Source organism: Peromyscus maniculatus, chromosome 5 (genome assembly GCF_049852395.1).
Source record: "Peromyscus maniculatus bairdii isolate BWxNUB_F1_BW_parent chromosome 5, HU_Pman_BW_mat_3.1, whole genome shotgun sequence".
Lineage (NCBI taxonomy): Eukaryota > Metazoa > Chordata > Mammalia > Rodentia > Cricetidae > Peromyscus > Peromyscus maniculatus.
This window is the reverse complement of record NC_134856.1, coordinates 14,213,941-14,235,411: the sequence shown is the minus strand read 5'-3', so window position 1 is coordinate 14,235,411 and position 21,471 is coordinate 14,213,941. Positions and strand designations below refer to the sequence as shown.

The following is a 21,471-nucleotide window of genomic DNA, read 5'->3' as shown; positions in this document are numbered from 1 at the left end:
CTGAATATCCCATTAAAGGGCTAATCATTAAATATGTTTCTCTCCTGACTATAGTTCTGCTGAGCAAGATGTTTCTTAAAAAATGTGACAATTTCCATTCTGGTCTTTTTCTATAATATTTATGTGGTGTATCAGTGTACTTTCTCTCTTAAACATTTAGTATGCCCCATTATTAGTAATGATAAATTTAATATGATCTTTGAAACAGTTATTTGGTATCTAAAATATGGGTGAGATTTAATTTGGAGGTTACACATGTAACCCTAGCACCTTAAAGTCTGAGTAAGGATCAAGGAAAAATTGAGGGCAACTTGAGGGCACACAGTAAGACCATATTTCATGCAGAAAAAAATGCATATGTGTATCTATGTGTATGTGTGGTGATATCCTCTAATAATGTCATGATAGTATACCTAGAGATGTCTGTCTGAAGCTGGAAATGTTATAGTTATCATGTACTTCTCACATGAAAAACTTTGGTTTGTATTCATTATAGAAATGAGTAATGTGTTTTTCTTGTATTGATTTATAAACAGGAAAACCTCAGTAGTGTATCAGGGATTTTGCCTTCGCTCTTTCTAAGTAAAATATTTTTCTTGATATCCTACAGTAAGGTTTTCTTTAACATTTCTTGTCTTAATAATGGTTTTGGTTTGTTTGTTTGTTCTAATAGGAAAGTGGTTTGAAGTTGACATTTCAGAAGCAGGGGCTTGCCCAGAAAAGACCATTTGATGGTGAAGATGGTGCCCTGGGCCAGCAGCAGTACCTTACTCGACTTAGAGAGCTCCAGAGTGCTTCAGAGACGAGCCTTGTTAATTTTCCAAAATCTATGCCAGCATCAGGTAAATATGCAAATAGTAACTTTTTATTAATGAGATATTCCTTTCCATTTCCAAATCTTCTTTTATAGACTTTTAAAATAAAAATTCATTTTTCTTTCCTTAGTGTTGGAGACCTCTTTTAATATTTATAAAGTAGTCAGCATAACATTGAATCTTATTAATTACTAGAACATGCATATCTGATATATGTGTGTGTGTACACACACATGCGTGTGCATACATGCATGCGTGCACACTGGAGTTCAGACTTGGGGCTTCATGTATGCTCATTCACTTCACCACTGAACTTCACCACCAGCTGGAACTTGAACATGGCATTTTGAATCAGCAGTTTGGTTTGAGAAGTTTCAGTATTTGGATGGAGATACCATTTTTTTCAAGTAGATTTTAACAGATAAAAGTTAAGAGTAGCAGCTGGGCAATAATGGTGGCACACACCTTTAATCCCAGCACTCGGGAGGCAGAGGCAGGTGGATCTCTGTGAGTTCGAGGCCAGCCTGGCCTACAAAGTGAGATCCAGGACAGGTACAAAGCTACACAGAGAAACCCTGTCTCGAAAAATCAAAAAAAAAAGTGAGAGTAGCATTTTGGTAAGACAGTATATTTGTGCTTCAAACAATGATCTAAGTCACATGGTAATGTTGTTGGTAGAAGACTACCTATGTCTGCATGGCAAATCATAGCATTTTGAAAACAATTAGCATCCCTAACCCTAACCCTTCTAATCTTGTGGCAACTTTAATCAGCACATTTACTGAATACACCACTTATGCCATGTGTTGCATGCTCTGAGAACAGTGAAGAATGCGTTGGACAGGCTGGAGAGACGGTTCAGTAGTTAAGAGCACTTGTTCTTGCAGAGGACCTGGCTCACTGCCATCTGTTTCTGCACCCTCTTCTGACATGCAAATAGTTCACACACATACGTACAGGAGAAGCAACATACCCTAAAATGAAAATGAATGACTAAAAATGTATTAAATGCACTCAACACTGTTTTTGTCTTGTTTAGCCTGCTTCTACTGTGTTCTTCTCAAGTTGTCAACAATTATGAATGATGTTTAAGATCAGTTGAGTTTCAAGATTGTTCATCACCTATACTTACCCCCAGAAATACTAGTTTTAATTAAAGAAAATAAATGAGTTGAATTTTCTTTATTTCAGAAGGCCAAGGACTCTACTTTAGTAGGAACTAAGTCTGGTTGCCACATAATACTTGGAAGCATATCAAAACTGTTACTGTGCATGAGTGTAGTGTGTGGGACTCCTACAGTTGGGGAATTGACTGCTGTTTTCAGTTGATGCTATTTCCACCTTTTAAACTGTAGACTAGTTTAGCTTCCTTGGCATCAGTTTGGTCTCCTGTGGATCCGTTAACCATTTGAGATCATCTTCTAGGTGTCACACATGTCAGGCTTGCACTTGAAGGGCTGAGGCTATAACTTAGTGGATAAAGCATTTGCCATATAAGCTGAAGATCAGCCTGAGGATCCTTTGCACCTCATAAAAGCTAGGCAATTGTGGTTGCCCACCTATAATCCCAGTGCTTGTTCACCAGCAACAGGGGATCCTGGGAGCAAGGTGACTAGCTAGACTAGCCAAATCACTGAGCTCTGGACCCAATGAGAGACTTGGACTTATGAAATAAAGTGGGGAGCAATTGAGGAAAACATCCAATGACAATCTCTGGCCTACACACACACATACCTGCACACATGTGCATCCCAATCTACCACATACATACTCATGCTCTGCTCACTCCCGCAAGAACATTCAAGGTGAATGTTTCTGTTTCATGAAGTGTAAGTTTCCCAAATATGCTTTACAGTGATAGTTTTGTAGTTAAGTAGCTCTTTTTTTCCCCAATAAAACATGAGGACAAATGGAGATCAGCTGTGAGCTCTCTTGCCTGCAGTAAGTGGGTTTACTGTTCCCACTCTTAACCTGAAAGCTCCTCTATGAGATACAGTCAGTGCTTAGATCATGTGAAGGTTTTAGCGGCATTGCTGCTAACAATTGTCCAGCTTTTACCCTATGAGTAATTCTTTGATGAATAATACTATACAGCATGTATAGTCGTTATATATAAAATATTATATATTATAGAGCAAATATAGTTTATGTAGTTATTACTATTATGTTTCCTTTTGGATTGTATCAGTACTTTTCATATTTGCAATATAAATATACAGCCTGAAGGGATGGCTCAGTGGTTAAGAGTGCATATAGCTCTTGTAGAGGATCTGTTTCTAGCACTCACAAATGCCTTAACTCCAGCTCCAGGGGCTTCACTGTCCACTTCTGAACTCCTCAGGCACCTGGACTTATGTGTACACATCCATACACACAGACACACACACACATAAAATTAGTAAAATTTTAAAGAATATAATGAGGGCTGGAGAGATGGCTCAGAGGTTAAGAGCACTGACTGTTCTTCCAGAGTTCCTGAGTTCAATTCCCAGCAACCACATGGTGGCTCACAACCATCTGTAATGAGATCTGGTGCCCTCTTCTGGCTTGCAAGAATACATGCAAGCAGAACACTGTAAACATAATAAATAAACAACATAATAAATGAATAAATAAATATTTTAAAAAAAAAATGATAATGAAATATATATGAGTAGTGATCACACTAATTTTAAAACTGTATAAAACCATGTTAAAAATCTCAATTATTATTCTTAATACTATGTAGTTATTGCAGTATTTTATATTATACATTTGAATAATTGAAAATGTGAAGTCTGGATCTATCGTCCTTCCTGGACTTTTTGGAAATCAGTTAACATTAACATTTTTTGAGCCTTCTCGTTGTCTGTAAAATGAAGTGGGAGGAGAAAGAGATGTCACATTTTGTGGTAAATTGAGTAAAACAACATACAAGTGTCCAGTAAAGAGTTACTACAAGTCAGGTAAGGTGATACATGCCCATAATCCCAGAATGTAGGTGGCAAGGGGAATGGGATTGGGAGGCTAGTGTGAGCTACTGAGGAAGAGACCTAGATTACAAATCTCCAAGTTTTTAAATTGAGAAATTAACACATTATAAATCCAAGAACTTCTTAGTTTGGGGTATAAAAGAACTAATTTCATATACATTTAGAAAAGTTGTAATGTCCCATTTAAGTTTTGAGTCACAGTTTTGCATTTTTACTTTGATTAGGTACTTCCATTCCATCAACCCTTGGTGCCAATGGAATGGTCTTAGACAACCAGCCTATTGTGAAGAAAAGACGAGGAAGGAGGAAGAATGTAGAAGGTGTTGACATCCTCTTTTTAAACAGAAATAAGCCACCTAATCATGTAAGTAAAACTGTTTTAAAATTATGGATCCTTAAGTCTGAAATTCAGTTCCAATAAGTATACAATTGCTCTTTCATATTTTTAATAAGATAAATAATAAGGAAATTAGTCTCCCAAACTTTTAAATTGAATCTTAATAGAATTTAATGTTGACAAAGAGCCATAAAAAATTTAAGTTTAAAAGACTTGACAGAACTTTAGGCACTGTTTTCTTAAAAAAAAAAAAAAAAAAATGACTGTTGAATCTGGGCATGGTAGAGTACTTGTGTGACCCCAGTAATCAGTATGCAGAGGTAAGAGGATTTCTGCCAGTTTCAGGCCATCCTGGTGTATACAAGGTGAGGTCCAGGGCAGTCAGGAATGCATAAGAAGGCCTGGTGTGTGTGTGTGTGTGTGTGTGTGTGTGTGTGTATGTGACAATTACTCTGTTGAACCAAAAGTAGAATAATCAATAAAGCATAGAAATAAAAATGTTATTTGATGTTTTTCTGCAGTTTACTTTATACTTAACCACCTCACAGATTTCCACAGGGATAAATCCAGCACTCTCCTATACTCAGCCTCAGAGAATTCCTGATACAGAAAGTCCAGTTCCAGTTATTAATCTCAAAGATGGGACCAGGCTTGCAGGAGATGATGCTCCAAAGAGAAAGGACCTGGACAGATGGCTTAAGGAGCACCCGGGTTATGTGGAAGACTTGGGAGCTTTTATCCCAGTAAGTCCATTTTAAAATCCTGGTATACTCTGTCCCTTTGATTCATCAAAGCTATAATGATTAAGTACAAATTCTCATCCATTTGTGCTAAACAAGTGTTCTGCGTAATAATTAGGAAAATTACCAGAAAGAAATAATTACCATCTTTCCCAAAATATAATTCTGTGTTGCTTTCCTTTCTGCATTTAATAAATATTTAATTATAAAAATGATTTCAGGCCAGAGATGGTGGAACACACCTGTAGTACCAGTGCTCAAAAAGAATTTTAAGTTCAAATCTGCTCTTGTTTAAAAAAAAAAACAAAAAACTTCTGATGTTAAGTGCTTTATCACATCCAGTAAAGGCTAAAGTGGTATAAAACGTTGAAGCAAGTCTTGGTGGCATACACCTGTAATCTCAGAATGTAGGAGTCAGAGGCAAGAGGGTCACCCATTCAAGCACACCCTTGGTTCAGAATGAGATCAGAGCCAGCCTGGGCTACATGAGACCCTGCCTCAAAAACAAATAGATAAACAAATGGTCATAGCACAGAGGGAGTCTGAGGAGCTTCTCCTGGAATTTACTAGATGAGAAACTTATCAAATGAAATGTAGGTGATGGAAAATAGCAAGCTATTTCAGAGGAAACTGTTCCATTAGCACCAGTGACCCCTCCATGTGTCAGGTGTCACTCTGGAGATTTTCTGTAGCCTTTAAGGACGAGCTGGCAGAGACTCACTGCAAGAGTCATACTTTCATATAGGACCATAATAGTGATCAGCATAGTGGCCTTGTGTCATTTTCAAATACAAAATTTTGGAAAAAATGTAAAACTTCATTAAAATATTTAAAATTTAAAATTTTCAGCTGACTAACTAGAGAGTAAAAGCTTTTACTTCATGCAGAGCTAACACTCACCATTCTGAATAGTGTTGAGGAGAGCCACTGGGCTAAGCCCCTGGGTCAGATCACACTCACCATTCTGAATAGTGTTGAGGAGAGCCACTGGGCTAAGCCCCTGGGTCAGATCACACTCACCATTCTGAATAGTGTTGAGGAGAGCCACAGCTTCAGGGTGCTTCTTGGTGTGTTTTAGAGAGTGCAGCTTCATGAAGGAAGACCCAAACAGAAAAGACACCGATGCCGCAACCCAAACAAACTGGATGTCAACAGTCTCACTGGAGAGGAACGTGTGCAGCTGATTAACAGAAGGAATGCAAGAAAGGTATCTATTTCTCTTGTTACCCTTTCACAGAGTCCACATTGAAAGAAACCGATTGCGTTATGCATTCTTTTCTAACAGACTAGAGAATGGGTTGAACCTAGCACATTTGTGGGGAAAGACATGCATGATAATTTGATGTAGTCTAATATCAAATCCCACATTATTGATGAAGCCAGAAAGTGAAATAAGCAAGCCATTCAACAGATCTGGCCAAGCGGTGCTGATTGCTTATGGCTGTGCAGTATACAAGGACACTTCATCTCAGGCAGTGGTTCTTTTCAGGCCATAACTTTATTCCCTCAGAGGACACTGGTTGCTGTCTGGACAGAGGTTTGGTAGCCACACTCAGCATGGTGGAGAAGGGGTGAGAAGGGAAAGAAGGCTGCTTTCCTCTACAAGGACGAACTGAGGTGCCAACCTACAGGTCTTGGGCCAAAAGTTGAGAAACCTTACTCAAAGGTGGCACCCTTTACATTATCATAATAAATTTACTGTATTTTTATCTGTGTAGTTTTATTTGCCTGATAGCTCAAGTTAATCTTGTTCTCTCAAGTAGGCATATTATATAATTTCCTGATACATGGAAATAAAATGTTTCAAAATTTACTTTATAGGTGAGTGGAACTTCTGTGCTTAGTTTATGCTAACTATTCACAAATTATTAATAGTTGAACATTTTCTTTTTTCTTGTTCAGATGTTGTTATTAATATTAACTTTGGTAAGACTACCAAATAACTATTTCTAGTGACATTTTCACATGTGTATATCATTGTACTGTGCTCATTCACCTCTGTATTACCCTTCCTTGTTCAGTGTACCCCCAACCCCATTGGTCTACTTCCTATCCCTAAATAGTCCCCTTCTGCTACATGAAGTGCTATCTCAAGAAATTGGGGGCGAGCCAGGTGCTGATGGTGTAAGCCTTTTAATCTAGCACTTGGGAGGCAGAGGCAGGTGGATTTCTATGAGTTCAAGGCCAGCTTGGTCTATAGAACAAGTTCCAAGATAGCCAGGGCTACACAGTGAAACCCTGTTTGAGAGAGAAAGAAAGGGGGGGGGGGGAGGAGATGGGAAGAGAAGAAAAGAGAAGAAAAAAGGGGGCAGGCAAGACAGGCTAGGGAGATGATTCAGTTGGTTGCTGGCTAAGTATGAGGATATGAGTAGCACCCACTTCAAAGTCAAGTATATCAATGTGTCCTTGTAAGCCCAGGAGGACTCCAGGGATCGCTATCCAGTCTAGCTGAATTGGTAAATTCCAGGTTCACTGAGAAAACTTGTCTCAAAAAATAAGATGGAAAATAATTGAGAAAGACATCTGAGGCTGACCTCTGATCTCCACAGGCATGCATACACAAACACAGAAATGTTTTTAAAATCAACTAAAGCTAACTACTATAGCAAATAACCATAGAAAAGCAAATGTCAGAATTACACAGAAGAACTTATGAAGTTAAAAATTATAACAATGCAAATAGAATGAATTGAATAGACTAGAGGAAGTAGTCAGAGAAAAGTGGAAGGAAAGAAGAATCTATTAAATAAAAGGCAAAACAAGCAGAAAATAAGAGAAGAATGATTAGGAAGAAGAAAAAAATAAGATATCGGGGAAAAAAAGGACTACATAGTAAAGGTAAGGTATTATCAACAAAACTATAGGGAAGCTTTAACAAGAGGAATCAAAATCAATAAGCCTGCTTTTAAAACTAAAATGAGGGGCTAAAGAGATGGTTCACAACAAGGTGCATTGGCTTCTCTTGCAGAACTTGGCTTCGTTCTCAGCACTTACATAGTAGCTCACAACCATCTGAAACTCCAGTGCCAAGGAATCTGACCCCTGGTCTTTATGCAGGGACCAGACACACATGTGCTGCACAGATACACACAGGCAAAACACTCGTCCACATAAAATAATTATTAAAAAAAAAAAACAAACCCTAGATTGAAAATAATAGTAAAGGTGTAGGATGAGAGCATGGGTGGGTGGCGGCAACCTCAGAACAGTGTATTGGAACAGCCTCTGTCCATCCTCTGGCATCCACGCTGGGTGGGAGCTTTGGTGAAGTTAGAGACTTTTGTTTTCCTGGGCCTTCTATGATCTTAGCTTCTCAGCGTGTCTTTGTCCAGCCCTAGTCTGTCACAAACTTCCTCATGTGCTGTGGCTGGCTGTCTCCAGGCTCCCCAACTCCTAATCTTGCCTAATTTGCAAGCCCCCTGAGTAGCTCAGTCCCACAATGGCATAGGGGTGTAGCCCTCTGTGATTTACAGAATCCAAAGTTAACTTCTCCCATGTTGATTTGTCATGCAGGAGTCCTGCCAAATTCCCCAACAGGGTTTAAAGATGTGAAAACTCATTCTGTGGTTAGAACTGACTGCCAGTCTTTTTTTAAACTAGGACAGACTAGATTACCTTCTGGGAGATTCTTTGGTTCTTTCCACTGGGGAGTCATGTGGAATTGTTCCTCTTTTACCTGCTTAGCTTTGCGGTTGTTCTAGGTCTCCCAGCTGTTAAGTGATCTCTGGTGTACCTTCTGATGCCCTCCTCCTTGTCTCTTGGGTAGAGTCCAACCTCTGCTTCCCTGACTTTCCTCAGCCTTGGCATCATACAGTGGCTGCTTCTAATCCTATGAAGTTTTGGTTTTTTAAATATTTATTTTTATTTATATGTGCATGGTGGGATGTGACTGTACCTGCAGAGGACAAACAAAGGTGTTGGATCTTCTGGAGTCGGATTTAGAGGCAGTTGTGAGCCTCCTCATATGGGTGCTGAGAACCAAACTCAAGTTCTTCAGAAGAGCAACAACTATGCTTAACCACTGACCCAGCGCCCAAGTTAAGGTTTTTCTAAAGCTTATTTCTGAACCAGATAGGACTTAGTAAAATTCATTTTCTAACCAGGCAGTGGTGGCGCTCGCCTTTAATCCCAGCACTGGGGAGGCAGAGGCAGGTGGATCTCTATAAGTTTGAGGCCAGCCTGGTCTACAGAAAGAGTTCCAGGACAACCACAGTGGTCACACAGAGAAACCCTGTCTCAAGAAACTTTGAAAAAAAATCTTTTTCTACATTGATTTGTCTCTTTTTCCTTATAATGTAAATGATAGGTGAGTTGTGATATCCTTTGTACGTATAGCTGTAATATGCTGGGGTTTATTATGATAACCAAGCAGTAGCATAGGGGAGAAAACATGATGTCAGAATAAGACTTTGCTCATAATCAGTTACTTCACCTTGGACATTTTGTGTTTCAGTTTCTGTTAAATGGCCTCCCTGTTAAGATAACAATACATAAAAACATTTTCTCATACAAAATTCCACATTAAAACAAAGCATTTAAAAAGTAACAGTTGCTTTGATGTTATTATTTATACAAGCACTACTGATTTCCCCAGTCTGCTAGATGCACTTTATTCACCTGTGGTGGTGCATTGGTTTACTGTATGGTGATAAAACATTGACCAAAAGCAACTTGGGGAGAAAACGATTTATTTCATCTTAGATTTCCAAGTAACAGTTCATTGCTGAAGGAATTTGGGCAGGAACCAAAGCAGAGACCATGGAGGAACACTGCTCACTGGCTTGCTCCTCATGGTCTGCTCAGCCTGCTTTCTTATACAACCTAGAACCACCTGCCCAGGGTTGGCACTGTCCACAGTGGGCTGGGTCCTCCCACATCAATCATTAATCATGAAAATGCGCTACAGACATGCCCACTAGGCCAAGCTGTTGGAGGCATTTTCTCAGTTGAGGTCACTCTTCCAAATGACATTGGCTTGTATCTGGTTGATATTAATCAGCATAAGCAGTATTGTAGAGTGAAAACATAGATGTCTTAGAGAAAGAATAAGGAAATGTTGCAGTTCAATTTCATGTATTTTCTGCTTGCAAAAGACAAAAAGATGTGTTTTGTCACATTTACACCAAAAATTCATATTACTGAGTAAGGCATGATAGTATAAGCCTGTAATCTAGCATTTAGAAAGCTTTGGGCAGGAGAGTCATGAGTTTAGGCCAACCTGAGTTGCACAGAAAGTTTGAGGTTTGCATGGTGTGATGGCTATTCTTGATTGTCAACTTGACCACATCTGGAATTAACTAAAACCCAAGCAGCTGGGTACATGTGTGAGAGATTTTTTTTCTTAATTAAATCATTTGAAGTGGGAAGGCCCACTTTTAATCTGGATCTTTTGAGGTGGGAAGGTTCACCTTTAATATGGGCCACACCTTCTGCTGGTAGCATATATATAGGACATGGAAGAAGGAAGCTCTCTCTCTTTGCCTGCTTGCCCTCAACTTTCACTGGTAAGTCCATTCTTTCACTGGTGTTAGAGTCTACTTCTGCAGGATTCCAGTTTAAATTGAAGACTAAGACATCCAGCCTCGTAGACTGAGCAATTACTGGATTCTTGGACTTTCTATTGTTGTTGGACTAGCTGGACCACAGCCACATTCTAATAATAAGTGTGTGTGTGTGTGTGTGTGTGTGTGTGTGTGTGTGTGTGTGTGTGTTTCGATTCATTCTGTCAGTTCTGTTCTTCTAGATAACCCTCACCAATACACCTGGGCTACACTATAATGAGACTCTCAATGAACAAAATTTCACATTACTGAATATTTTACTGAATATTTTAATTTGCCTCAGCCAATTTAGAGGTTTTGCTTATTTGTTTGATTTTCTTTGAGGGGGGTTGTTGTTGTTGATTATTTTGTCTTTTGAGACAGGGTCTCATGTTTCCCAGGTTGGCCTCAAAACTCACCATGTGATTGAAGATACCCTTGATATTATGATCATTTTGCCTCTGCTTCCCAAGTCCTGAGGTGACAGGTGTGTGCCACCATACCTCTGGCAGCTTCTTAGCCAGTTTTAAGGAGAAGGAATGCTTTTTGTTTTTGTTTTTAATTTGTTAAGTTTAATACCAAATACTTGTGTGTACAAAGGTCAAAGGACAACATGCACATGTCAGTTCTTTCCTTCCTGTGTAAGTCCTTGGGATTGAACTTGGGTCAGACTGGGCAGCAAGTACCTTTTTTGTTGGGCCATGTCTCTGGCAATAAATATTCTAAATGTTCATGTTGTAAATTTTCTGGAATCCTGTTTATTTCCCTTGATTTTTGGGTTCTCTCTTGTCTCTAAGATGAGGGTTAGGTTGATGAATTACTAAGAAAAAGAATCTTCCTAATAGATCCACTTAGTTTTAGGGGAGGAGGTTATGTTATGCTGTGCTATTTTTTGTTTTGTTTAAAACAGGCTCTGGAGTGAGTTCCAGGAAAGGTGCAAAGCTACACAACCCTGTCTCGAACCCCCTCCCCCCAAAACAAACAAACAAAAACAAAAAAACAAAAAACAAAAAAAAAAAAACAGGGTCTCACACCATAGCTCAGGCTAACCTGGAATTCACTGTGTAGGCTGGACTGGCCTCAAACTCAGTGAATTCTTGCTGTATTAGCCTTCTGGAGATTGAATTACAGGTTGTAAATCTACTTTAACCTAAAACTTAATAACGAGCAGAGTGCAGCAGAAATCACAGAGACTAAAGAATATAAGAAATATTAAATGAGAATGCTTATAGGTATGGGTGATACACTGACTATAATAAATGAATGTACATCCTGCCAAGATATAATATATATTTATCATTTGGGGATGTAGCCAGTGATAGAATGCTTATATAGCTTTCACAGGCCCTAATTCAGTCCCCAACGTGACTCAAGATAGAAAGATATAATGCATATGTTTTCAGTGGGGTGTGGAAGAAGGAACTCCTCAAACGGCTTTTGGATGGCAAAGAGACATTAAGTTGGGAGGTCAAAGTCATTTATCTAAATATTACTAATTTGAATCTTGAATTTATCATATACAAGAGATATTTATAATTTAATAGCATATATTTAGTTAACATACATAATGAATAAATGCATGGAATTCTGAGACCTAAGCTTGACTCCTAACTCCTCCCTCCCTCCACCCACCCCCCAGAGTTGAGGACCAAACCCAGGACCTTGTGCATGCTAGGCAAGCGCTCTACCGCTGAGCTAAATCCCCGACTGACTCCTAACTCGTGACATTATTAGATGGCTTTATAAAGTTAACTATAACTGCCCTAATGCTTAGGTCCTTCATTTTGAAAGTAGAAATACTATCTCAAATACTATCTCAAAAAGATGTCCGAGAACTCAAGTAAATGCAATGATCTTAGCCCAGTACCTGGCATATTATTAAGCCAGATATTGTATAATACTTGGATCGTCTCATTTTATCTTTATCAATCACTTGGAAGGAAATATTATTGTCACCCCATTTTATAGATCACAAAAGAGTTTCACTGATTTGCCTGAGTTTCCATAGCTGGGAAATCTGACTCCAAAGGGTATACTTGAAAGTAGGCTAGACTGCTTGTCTTGCCTTTTAAGTGCACCATGATAGTAGTTCTTCATTTTCTAGTCTAGTTATTCCACTTAAAACATTTAAGGTTTACATTATTTCTATTTCAGTTTATTCCTGTCGCTGTGATAGATACTGTGACCACAGGCAACTGAGGAAAGGAAGCATTTGATTTCCAGTTATAGGTTTATCATCAAGTGAAGTTGTGGCAGAACCTCGAGCAAGAACACAAAGGCAGGGCTGCTGGCTAGCCCCCAGAGTCACCCCTGACCAAGGCACTCACCCAAGGAGCTCCAGCAGGAACCTGAGGAATGCTTCCTGACACTTCAGTCCCTGCTTGCTAACTTCCTTGAAGGCTCATGCTCAGCTAGCTTTTTACAGTTCTGGACCACCTGCCCAGGGAATGGTGCCACAGATAGTGGGCTGGATCCTCCTCCGTTAATTAGCAATCAAGACAATCCTCCATGGACATGCCCATAAGCCAGTCTGATCTAGGCAAATCTTCAGTAGAGATTTTCTTTGTCAGGAGTTCTAGGTTGTGTCTGCCAAGCTGACAGTTAAAGATAACCAGAGGACAAAAGCTAATGTGTTTCTATAGTATTTCAGTAGTCTGTGTAGATTGAAGTGATCCTTTCTTATGTAATTCTGCAGATTGTTGAAGGGTGTTCAAAAATACATATTTTAAAGAAATTCTATATCAGAAATTAAATAACTTCATACTTAATAGTGTTAACCGTCTAAACTGTTAATCTCTGTTTGTTTACAGGTTGGAGGTGCATTTGCTCCCCCTTTGAAAGATTTATGTAGATTCTTGAAAGAAAATTCAGAATATGGAGTAGCTCCTGAATGGGGAGATGTTGTTAAGCAGTCTGTGAGTATCTTACAAATACACCGTTTTAGAGATTAGAGCCACTTGATTATGTCTTGGGTTAAACATCCTTTTCAGAATAAGAATTTCATGAACATGTGGTAATAGCTTTCAGTTCACAGTTTTCATTTTTCAAAATGTGTAATTGATGATAGGATAGAATGCCGAACCAGAGATCCCCCCATACACACTTTTTTTTTTTATTGCAAACATTATTTGGATGGTGCCACAAAGAATAATCAAGTAGGTATGCAAAGAAATGTATATAATAATACTCATCATGGACAGGATCTCTGTAGATAATCCAGACTGGCTTTGAACTACAGTTCTGCCTCAGCTTTCTGAGTACCAGGATTACAGATATGTGCAACATCCTGGGTTCATTATGGTATAACTGTAAAACAATGGATAAGCCTGGGCGATGGCGGGGCATGCCTTCAATCCCAGACTCAGGAGGCAGGGACAGATGGGTCTCTGTGAATTCGAGGCCAGCCTGGTCTACAGAGTGAGTTCCAGGACAGGCTCCAAAGCTACACAGAGAAACCCTGTCTCGAAAATAAACAAAATGGATAATAAACCAATGGACTGTCTATATATTAGAATTCTATACAACTACTTAAAAATTGTGATTTAGAAGAATGTCTGAGCTGGGAGGTGGTGGTGTGGCCTTTAATCCCAGTGCTCTGGAGGCAGGGCCAGATGCAGGTGGATCTCCATGAGTTCAGGCCAGCCTGGGCTACAGAGTGAGTTCCAGGACAGCCAAGGCTATACAGAAAAACCCTGGCTCAAGAGAGAAAATATTGAAATATTAACAATATACTAAGTGTCTTAATAGTTAAGACTTGGGCTATTAAAGCCTAACTGTGTTATTTCTATAGATGTTCAAGTAGAAAAGTAAGCTCTGAAACTAAATTCAGTGTAACTGTGTTTTTGGTTTGGAAAGGGGTAGGGAGAGTCCTAAGTCTGAAAGCAAATGGATGGTGCACTGTACACTCTCAGTGTTAGCAACACTGTGGCTGTGTGGTGGGAGAAACATGGTTTTGTTCTCTTTGTATTTATTATTGTATGTTCTGCAGTGAGCCGTAATGCTTTTAAAGATCAAATGAAGTTGACCAATTAAAACCAAACAAAAAGTAGTCCCATTAGATTTCTCCTTAAACTACTGCCTACATCTGCACCCCCACAGATTGGCCACTAAGCACATGGCTCAAAGTGTGCTTGGTTTAAAATACACACTTCGGGGGAACTTGGAAGCTTAGTTTAGAAAAAATATAACATATCTCAATTTTTATACATTATATAATGAAGTAAAAATATTTATATCATGTTTTATTTCATTAGCCTACATTATGAAAATTTATTTGGCCACTAGAAAATTTAACTACCTATGTGACTTGCATTGCATTTCTGCTGGACAGTGCTGTTGCAGAGGTTATAAAATAAAACTTTGAAGAGTTTTGTACCCTAGAAAACCGTAGGATAATTACATGAAAGCAACACAGATGGCCATTTGTCCTGTGCTTGGTCACTATCTTCCAGCAGGTGCCACTACTGTTTCCAGCCAGGTGTTAACCCTCATCTTTCTTCCTTTTTTTTTTAACTGCTCATCACCAATATGTGGTTATACATCAAATATAGAACAAGCTCTTTTGAATCTAATATAAATTCATGATGCCTCCTGCCTATCAAACATTTACAAGTGATAGATGTATGCACAGGCATTGAAGCCCCCATAGTATCCAGACAATAGTCAATAATAATGCCTTTTCCCTTTTGATCTACCTTTTGTGTCTTAGCTGTGTTTACCTTAATCCCAAGTGACCGTCAAGATTGGTTTGAAGATTCTCAATTTAACCTCAACCTATTGCTTATTTCCCCTGTCATTCCTGTATTGCTTTCACAGATCTGAAGGAACTGAACAGGTGCTGATGTGCACCAAGAAAGGGTTATAAAAATATGCTTGATAACATTTCTTTGGTTCGTAAGTTTTCTGTCCTACAAACTTAAGCTTTACCGTATAAAGAAAAGTAAATGCCTCTTTCTAATGACTTAAAAAATGGGGCCAGGGGATAGCTGGTTGAAGCTGCAACTTAAAGTTGTGTGTTTCATAATTATTTCATATCAATACAGAATAAGTTTATGAATACTACCTCTTAATATGCTATTTGATAAGCTGGTTTTATCTTCATGTAGCTTTTATTAATGAGTATGTATTTTCTCTAGGGGTTTCTTCCAGAAAGTATGTATGACCGTATCCTCACTGGTCCTGTTGTGAGGGAGGAAGTCAGCAGGCGGGGGAGAAGGCCTAAAAGTGGAATTGCCAAGGCTCCAGCAGCAGCCCCTGCCCCGGCCAGCAGTGTGCCAGGCAATCCTTTGTCAGCCAATGGATTACTTCCGGGTGTGGACCTCACAGCTCTCCAGGCCTTACAACAAAATCTGCAGAGCCTGCAGTCGCTGCAGGTGACTGCAGGCTTGATGGGCATGCCTGCCGGTCTGTCTTCCGGAGGAGAGACTAAAAACATGGCTGCTATGTTCCCCATGCTGCTGTCGGGAATGGCCGGATTACCAAATCTGCTGGGCATGGGAGGACTCCTGTCCAAGACTGCAGAGTCTGGGGCTGAAGAAAAAAAAGGAAATGACTCGAAGGAGCTAGACGGAAAAAAAGAAAGGACAGAGAGCCAAAGTTCAGAGAATGGAGGAGAAAGCTGTGTGTCAGGTTCTCCTTCAACTTCCTCCACAGCTGCATTGAGTCCAGCTGCAGCTGCCAAGCCCATAGCTCTTAACCCACTATTGCTGTCCAACATACTTTACCCAGGGATGCTGCTCACTCCAGGCCTTAATCTTCATATTCCAACCTTGTCTCAGTCCAATACTTTTGATATACAGAAAAGCAAAAACAGTGACTTAGGTTCCTCGAAGTCAGTAGAAATAAAGGAAGAAGACTCCAGAGTTAGAGATCAGGAAGAGAAAGGGGAAACTGAGCCCAGTCCTCTCAATGAAAACAGCACAGATGAGGGTTCAGAGAAAGCTTCTTCCGGGTCTGATAGCACATCATCATCATCTGAGGATTCAGACTCAAGCAATGAAGATTGATTGGGGACTCTGCACTTCATCCTAAACTGATTTTACCTTTTCTTTAATTACTAACTGTAAATATCCCGGTGTTGAGTGCATCAATAACTCACTGACAGAACATTTCAGTTGTTTGTTTAGAAGTGCAAACTGCTTTCAGAGACGTTTTGCATGTCCTGTTTCTTAAGATCCATAAGTTTCTGAACTCGGATGTACTATCAGATACATACACGTATAAAGTTACAACAAAAGGCATTATAATTTTGTTGGGGCTTAATTTTATGAAAATGATGCTCAATAAGAGTTGTATATTTAATATATTTGCAGTGAACACAGAATACTTTATGCATATTACTGATTTAATTTGAATATAGTTTTACAGCCTCCTTGACACCTATAATTTACAGATGAAAACTCAGCAATAATTTGGGCAGCTAATGAATGTCTTGAAAGCTGTAGACTCTCCATCACCATCCATTGCTTTAATTACATGAAAATGCTCTAGTGTCGTGATGCACTGCTGATGTTTCCAATTCAGGTACAAGTATGTTTTAAAGAAGAAATAAGTTTCCCAGTCAGCCAATTTATCTGGCTATCTGTTACCTCAGCTGAGTTAGTTTAGGAAGTTTACATTCGTTTCTAATTCTGTACTTGTTTTCAGGGGTTTTTAAACACATCCTATATATCATGTCAATCTGGCAAGGAATATGACTTTCATTTTACTGTGCTTAACTCAGAATTCGGTAAAAATGAAGTCATAAAATAATCTTGTGTCATATGGCTTTGGCACCCTGTACACATACATTAAAACTTTTCGAAGTTTGGCCTCCTATTACAAATAATTATGTCTCAGATGAATAATGTCTTGTTTCCAGGGTTCAGAAAGGCAAACTCATGAAACACCACTGAGAACTTTCAATAGAGCGCCCTTCATGTACAAGAAAGTGTTTGTTTGCTTTATTCGTATAGGTTTCTGTTTGTGTCTTATGTCCTGGAAATATTCCAAAATAACAGGTAATAGTAGTCAAGTAATATGCAGATAGTTTGAATTAATTGAGTTTCTAGGAGTAAGAAGACAGCATGTTACCCAGAATCAGTGTTGGGCTATCAGTTTATAATAAATGCTGAGCTGCCCACTTTGAAAATGCACTTTGACTAATCTCAAAAAGATGTACAAACTATACCTATGAAGTCCAAGTCTTCTGTTCTGTTTCTTACAATCCTTTATCATGTACAATTTGTCTGGTATTTGATTTGTGATATCATTTCTCCTGCTAAAGCTGCTATCATTCTGACACGGTAGAGGTCCAAGGTTTACCTTTATACAAATCAGAAACAATTAGAATGGACTTAGACATTCTAAGGAGAGATAAATACATTTTCCTGGTGTCTAAGTAAATCATGGTAAAGTTTGCAAGGTGGTGAATTTCAGAGGAGTACCCCAGTTCTCTCATAGGAAAACTAACTTCCAGTATGTTTTAATAGAGCTGTTGTTTGTCATGGACTAAGTGATTGTACTGGGTTTCCCAAGACCTTTACCAGTAAATTATGTTTCTGTATGTAAAAATGTAACCCACTATTAGACAATGTTATATGTATTTACCAAATTATATAAGTTCCATTGGGATTGTATTAATAATTTTGTATTTTCTCAAAATAGTCCTTTGAATTGATAGTTCTTTATGCAATGTTTTAGCAATAGTCACTGTAATGCCCATCCAGGAGCAGTGGGTAGTAATTCTTCATCATGAAAATGATATAGTGCATATTTAGTGTGTTCCCTTTGCAGTATTGCACTTTTGTTTAACTAGAACACACCTGTGAGATAGCCAAAGTTTTTCAGACAGTTACCTTGGTTTGCCAGTGGAGTGTTTCAACGCCACCCATCTCCCCTCCTTCCGCTAGGTCTACCCATATGATCTTTATTCCTATCTTTCCCAATTCAAAGAAAAAATGGGGTTAAAAAACTTAGATCTTTCATTAAAATCTAATTTATAGCAAAATCTATGAGATAAAGTATTTTCCTAATTATGGTCTAATAAGTTTGGGTAACATCCTAGTGATTCTCTTTCTATATGTAATAAGACAGTTACAGTTTTCAAAGCATTAAGGCTAGTGTTAACATTCTCTTGGGTTTCAAGACGTTTCTTTGTAGATTGATTGGGGGAAAGTTGTCCAGGTGCCAGCTAAGACAAACATGCAGATATGGAAATGGAAAGTTAAGGGTTCTAAGAAAAGAGTCGATGGAATTCCATTAATACTAACGCTGCAGTTGAAAGGATATCCCAGTATGTGTTGGTAGTTACTGAAAGAATTATAGCTGGTGTTGCCTTGTATTTTAGCCCTTGTTTCAGGTTTCATGATTCAAGTCTTAGTCCAATTTTTCTTTTGGACATTTGCAATATTTACCAGTTGTGTTTTGTGTAGTCTAAATTTGCTTTCTGTAGTTGAGCAAACGTCTTAAAAAGTCATTTGTAATTTATTAAATTACTTTCTATGATGTTCTATAGAGCAAATGGAAGTTTAATTATTTTTTATTAAACATATTCTTTGACTACCCATGATGTCAGCCTCCATACATGACAGTAATTTTTCACTTGAGTTCTATATATAATTTATCTCACTCTAGTTATAAAAGAAACCATGTTATAAATCTTCAAAAATACTTTAGAAACAATGTGTACTTCAGAAGAAATGCTTTTGATTTGTATGTTTTTATTAGGCTTTTGTCACCCAGGCTGGCCTCAAACTTAGGGTTCAGTGTTCTACATGGATTTGGAATTTTCTATATTTGTATTTATAATAGCATCTTAAATGTCATATTTTCATTTTCAGTTCATTGTTTGTTCATTGATATTGATGTCTACGTAAAAAGGAAATAGCTCTTTAGGAGCCTTAAGTGTTAAAGCCCATGTCTGGATAGCAACATCCACCCTATGCCAAACTTGTGTTTTCTTTTTTTCCCCTTGAACCCCTAAAACTTCCAAAAGGACTAGAAAGACAAACCTCATCTCTTTCTCCACCCACCCCCAGGGTTTCTCTGTGTAGCTGTCCTGGAACTCACTCTGTAAACCAGGCTGGCCTCGAACTCACAGAGATCCGCCTGCCTCTGTCTCCCGAGTGCTGGGATTAAAGGTGTGTGCCACCACCGACCTACTAACCTCGCCTCTTAAAGGTGTTCATTTTGGAAATCAATAATTAGCCCTTGGACATAAGAATGTTTTCTGACTCCATGCCATTTTTGGCAGTGTGTTTTGGAAACATTTAACAAACAGCTTCTCTCATTGTGGAGGGTCTTGTTCCTTCATTACCCTGAACACCTGGAGCTGTACTATGTATTACATAGCACAGAACACATAAGCCAGCCACATCATTTAGTTTTCACCCAGAGGGAGCAGTCACTACTCCAAGGCTGCAGGCAGAGTTGTGGCTGTGATGGGTATTTTTAAGAAAACACACATTGTGTGTATATGTATATGAAGTGACATGTTTCAGGTTTTGTGTAGGAAAGGTAATTGTGGTTAGATGGTAATCATGCTGGTTTAGGATGTCCTTTTGAGGAGAGGACATAGCAAAGGCAGCCATGGAAGATGCCCCTCTAAGAGGGAGTGGTGGGTCGGTTTAGCGACTGCTGGCCAAAGAACTAGCCAGTGGGCACTGGGACCACAGCTAGGAGCCAGAAGAGGTGAGGAGCAGTTAGGACACATCCCAGCACCTTGAGGCCATTTTGCTTCCAGCCTCAACCGTAAAGAGTGAATTTCTCTTAAGACTTCCACTTTGTTACTAGTTAGCCTCCATGGAGCTGTGGGTTGCAGTCTGGTTATCCTTTGCTTTACATCTAGTATCCACTTATGAGTGAGTACATACCATATTTGTCCTTCTGGGTTACCTCAGGATGATATTTTCTAGTTCCATCCATTTGCCTGCAAACCTCATGATGTCATTGTTTTTCTCTGCTGAGTAGTACTCCATTATGTATATGTACCACATTTTCTTTATCCATTCTTCAGTTGAGGGGCATCTAGGTTGTTTCCAGGTTCTGGCTATTAGAAATAATGCTGCTGTGAACATAGTTGAGCATGTGTCCTTGTGGTACAATTGATCATTCCTTGGGTATATGCCCAAGAGAAGTATAGCTGGGTCCTGAGGAAGATTGATTCCCAATTTTCTGAGAAACTACCATACTGATTTCCAAAGTGGCTGTACAAATTTCCATTCCCACCAACAGTGTAGGAGTGTTCCTCTTGCTCCACAGGAAGGATGATGAATTACCCAGCGATGGAGAAATGGATGAGATCTTTATGAGCAAACTGGGGGAGAGGAGGGGTAATGGAGGGCAAGGGACGGGGGACGAGAGCTTAGGGGAGTGGGAGGTCCTAGCTGGATCAGGAACAGAGTGAGAGAACAAGGAAAGAGATACCATGATAAATAAAGACTCCATGGGAATAGGGAGAAGCAGAGTGCTAGGGAGGTTCCCAGGAATCCACAAGGATGACTCCACTATAGACTACTGGCAATAGTGAAGAGGGTGTCTGAGCTGGCTTACTTACTTCCAGTGACTGATGGAAGCAGATGCAGAGATCCATGGCAGGGTCATCCCAGGCAGTGCTCCAGGAGTCCAATCGATGAAAGAGAGGAGAGATTCTCTGAGCAAGAGATATCAAGACCATGCTTGGAAAAAGTACAAAGACAACTAGTGAGACAGTTGTTTAGCTTGAACTGTTTGAGAGGCCTCCAGGCAGTGGACTGGGACCTGTCCCTAGTGCTTGAGCTGGCTTTTTGGAGCCTAGTGCCTATGGTGAGACACTTTGCGCAGCCTTGGTACAGGGAGGAGGGGCTTGGACCTGCCTCAACTGAATATACCAGGCTCTGCTGACTCCCCATAGGAGACCTTGCCTTGGAGGAGGTGGGAATGGGAGATGGGGGGGGGAGGCCTGAGGGCGGGAGGAGCGAGGACAGGGGAATCTGTGATTGGTATGCAAAATGAATAGAAAATCTCTTAATAAAAAAATATGAAAAAAAGACTTCTACTTTGTGGCATTAGAGAAAAAGCATACACTCTCATACTAAATTCTAGTACATA

General features: G+C 39.3%; 1 protein-coding gene across 12 annotated transcripts in view; it reads left to right on the top strand.

The window, feature by feature from the left end:
- The window catches only part of Chd9 (chromodomain helicase DNA binding protein 9), a 233,905-nt gene extending 214,960 nt beyond the window's left edge, over positions 1 to 18,945 (top strand). For all 12 annotated transcript variants that reach the window (XM_076571716.1, XM_076571715.1, XM_076571718.1 and 9 more), the window contains 6 exons: positions 674 to 842; positions 4,012 to 4,151; positions 4,673 to 4,867; positions 5,943 to 6,071; positions 13,215 to 13,319; positions 15,540 to 18,945. In XM_076571716.1, coding sequence (XP_076427831.1) covers positions 674 to 842; positions 4,012 to 4,151; positions 4,673 to 4,867; positions 5,943 to 6,071; positions 13,215 to 13,319; positions 15,540 to 16,409 — 1,608 coding nt within the window. In that variant the 3' untranslated portion in view covers positions 16,410 to 18,945. The remainder of the gene's footprint in view (positions 1 to 673; positions 843 to 4,011; positions 4,152 to 4,672; positions 4,868 to 5,942; positions 6,072 to 13,214; positions 13,320 to 15,539) is intronic.
- Positions 18,946 to 21,471: the final 2,526 nt, after the last annotated feature.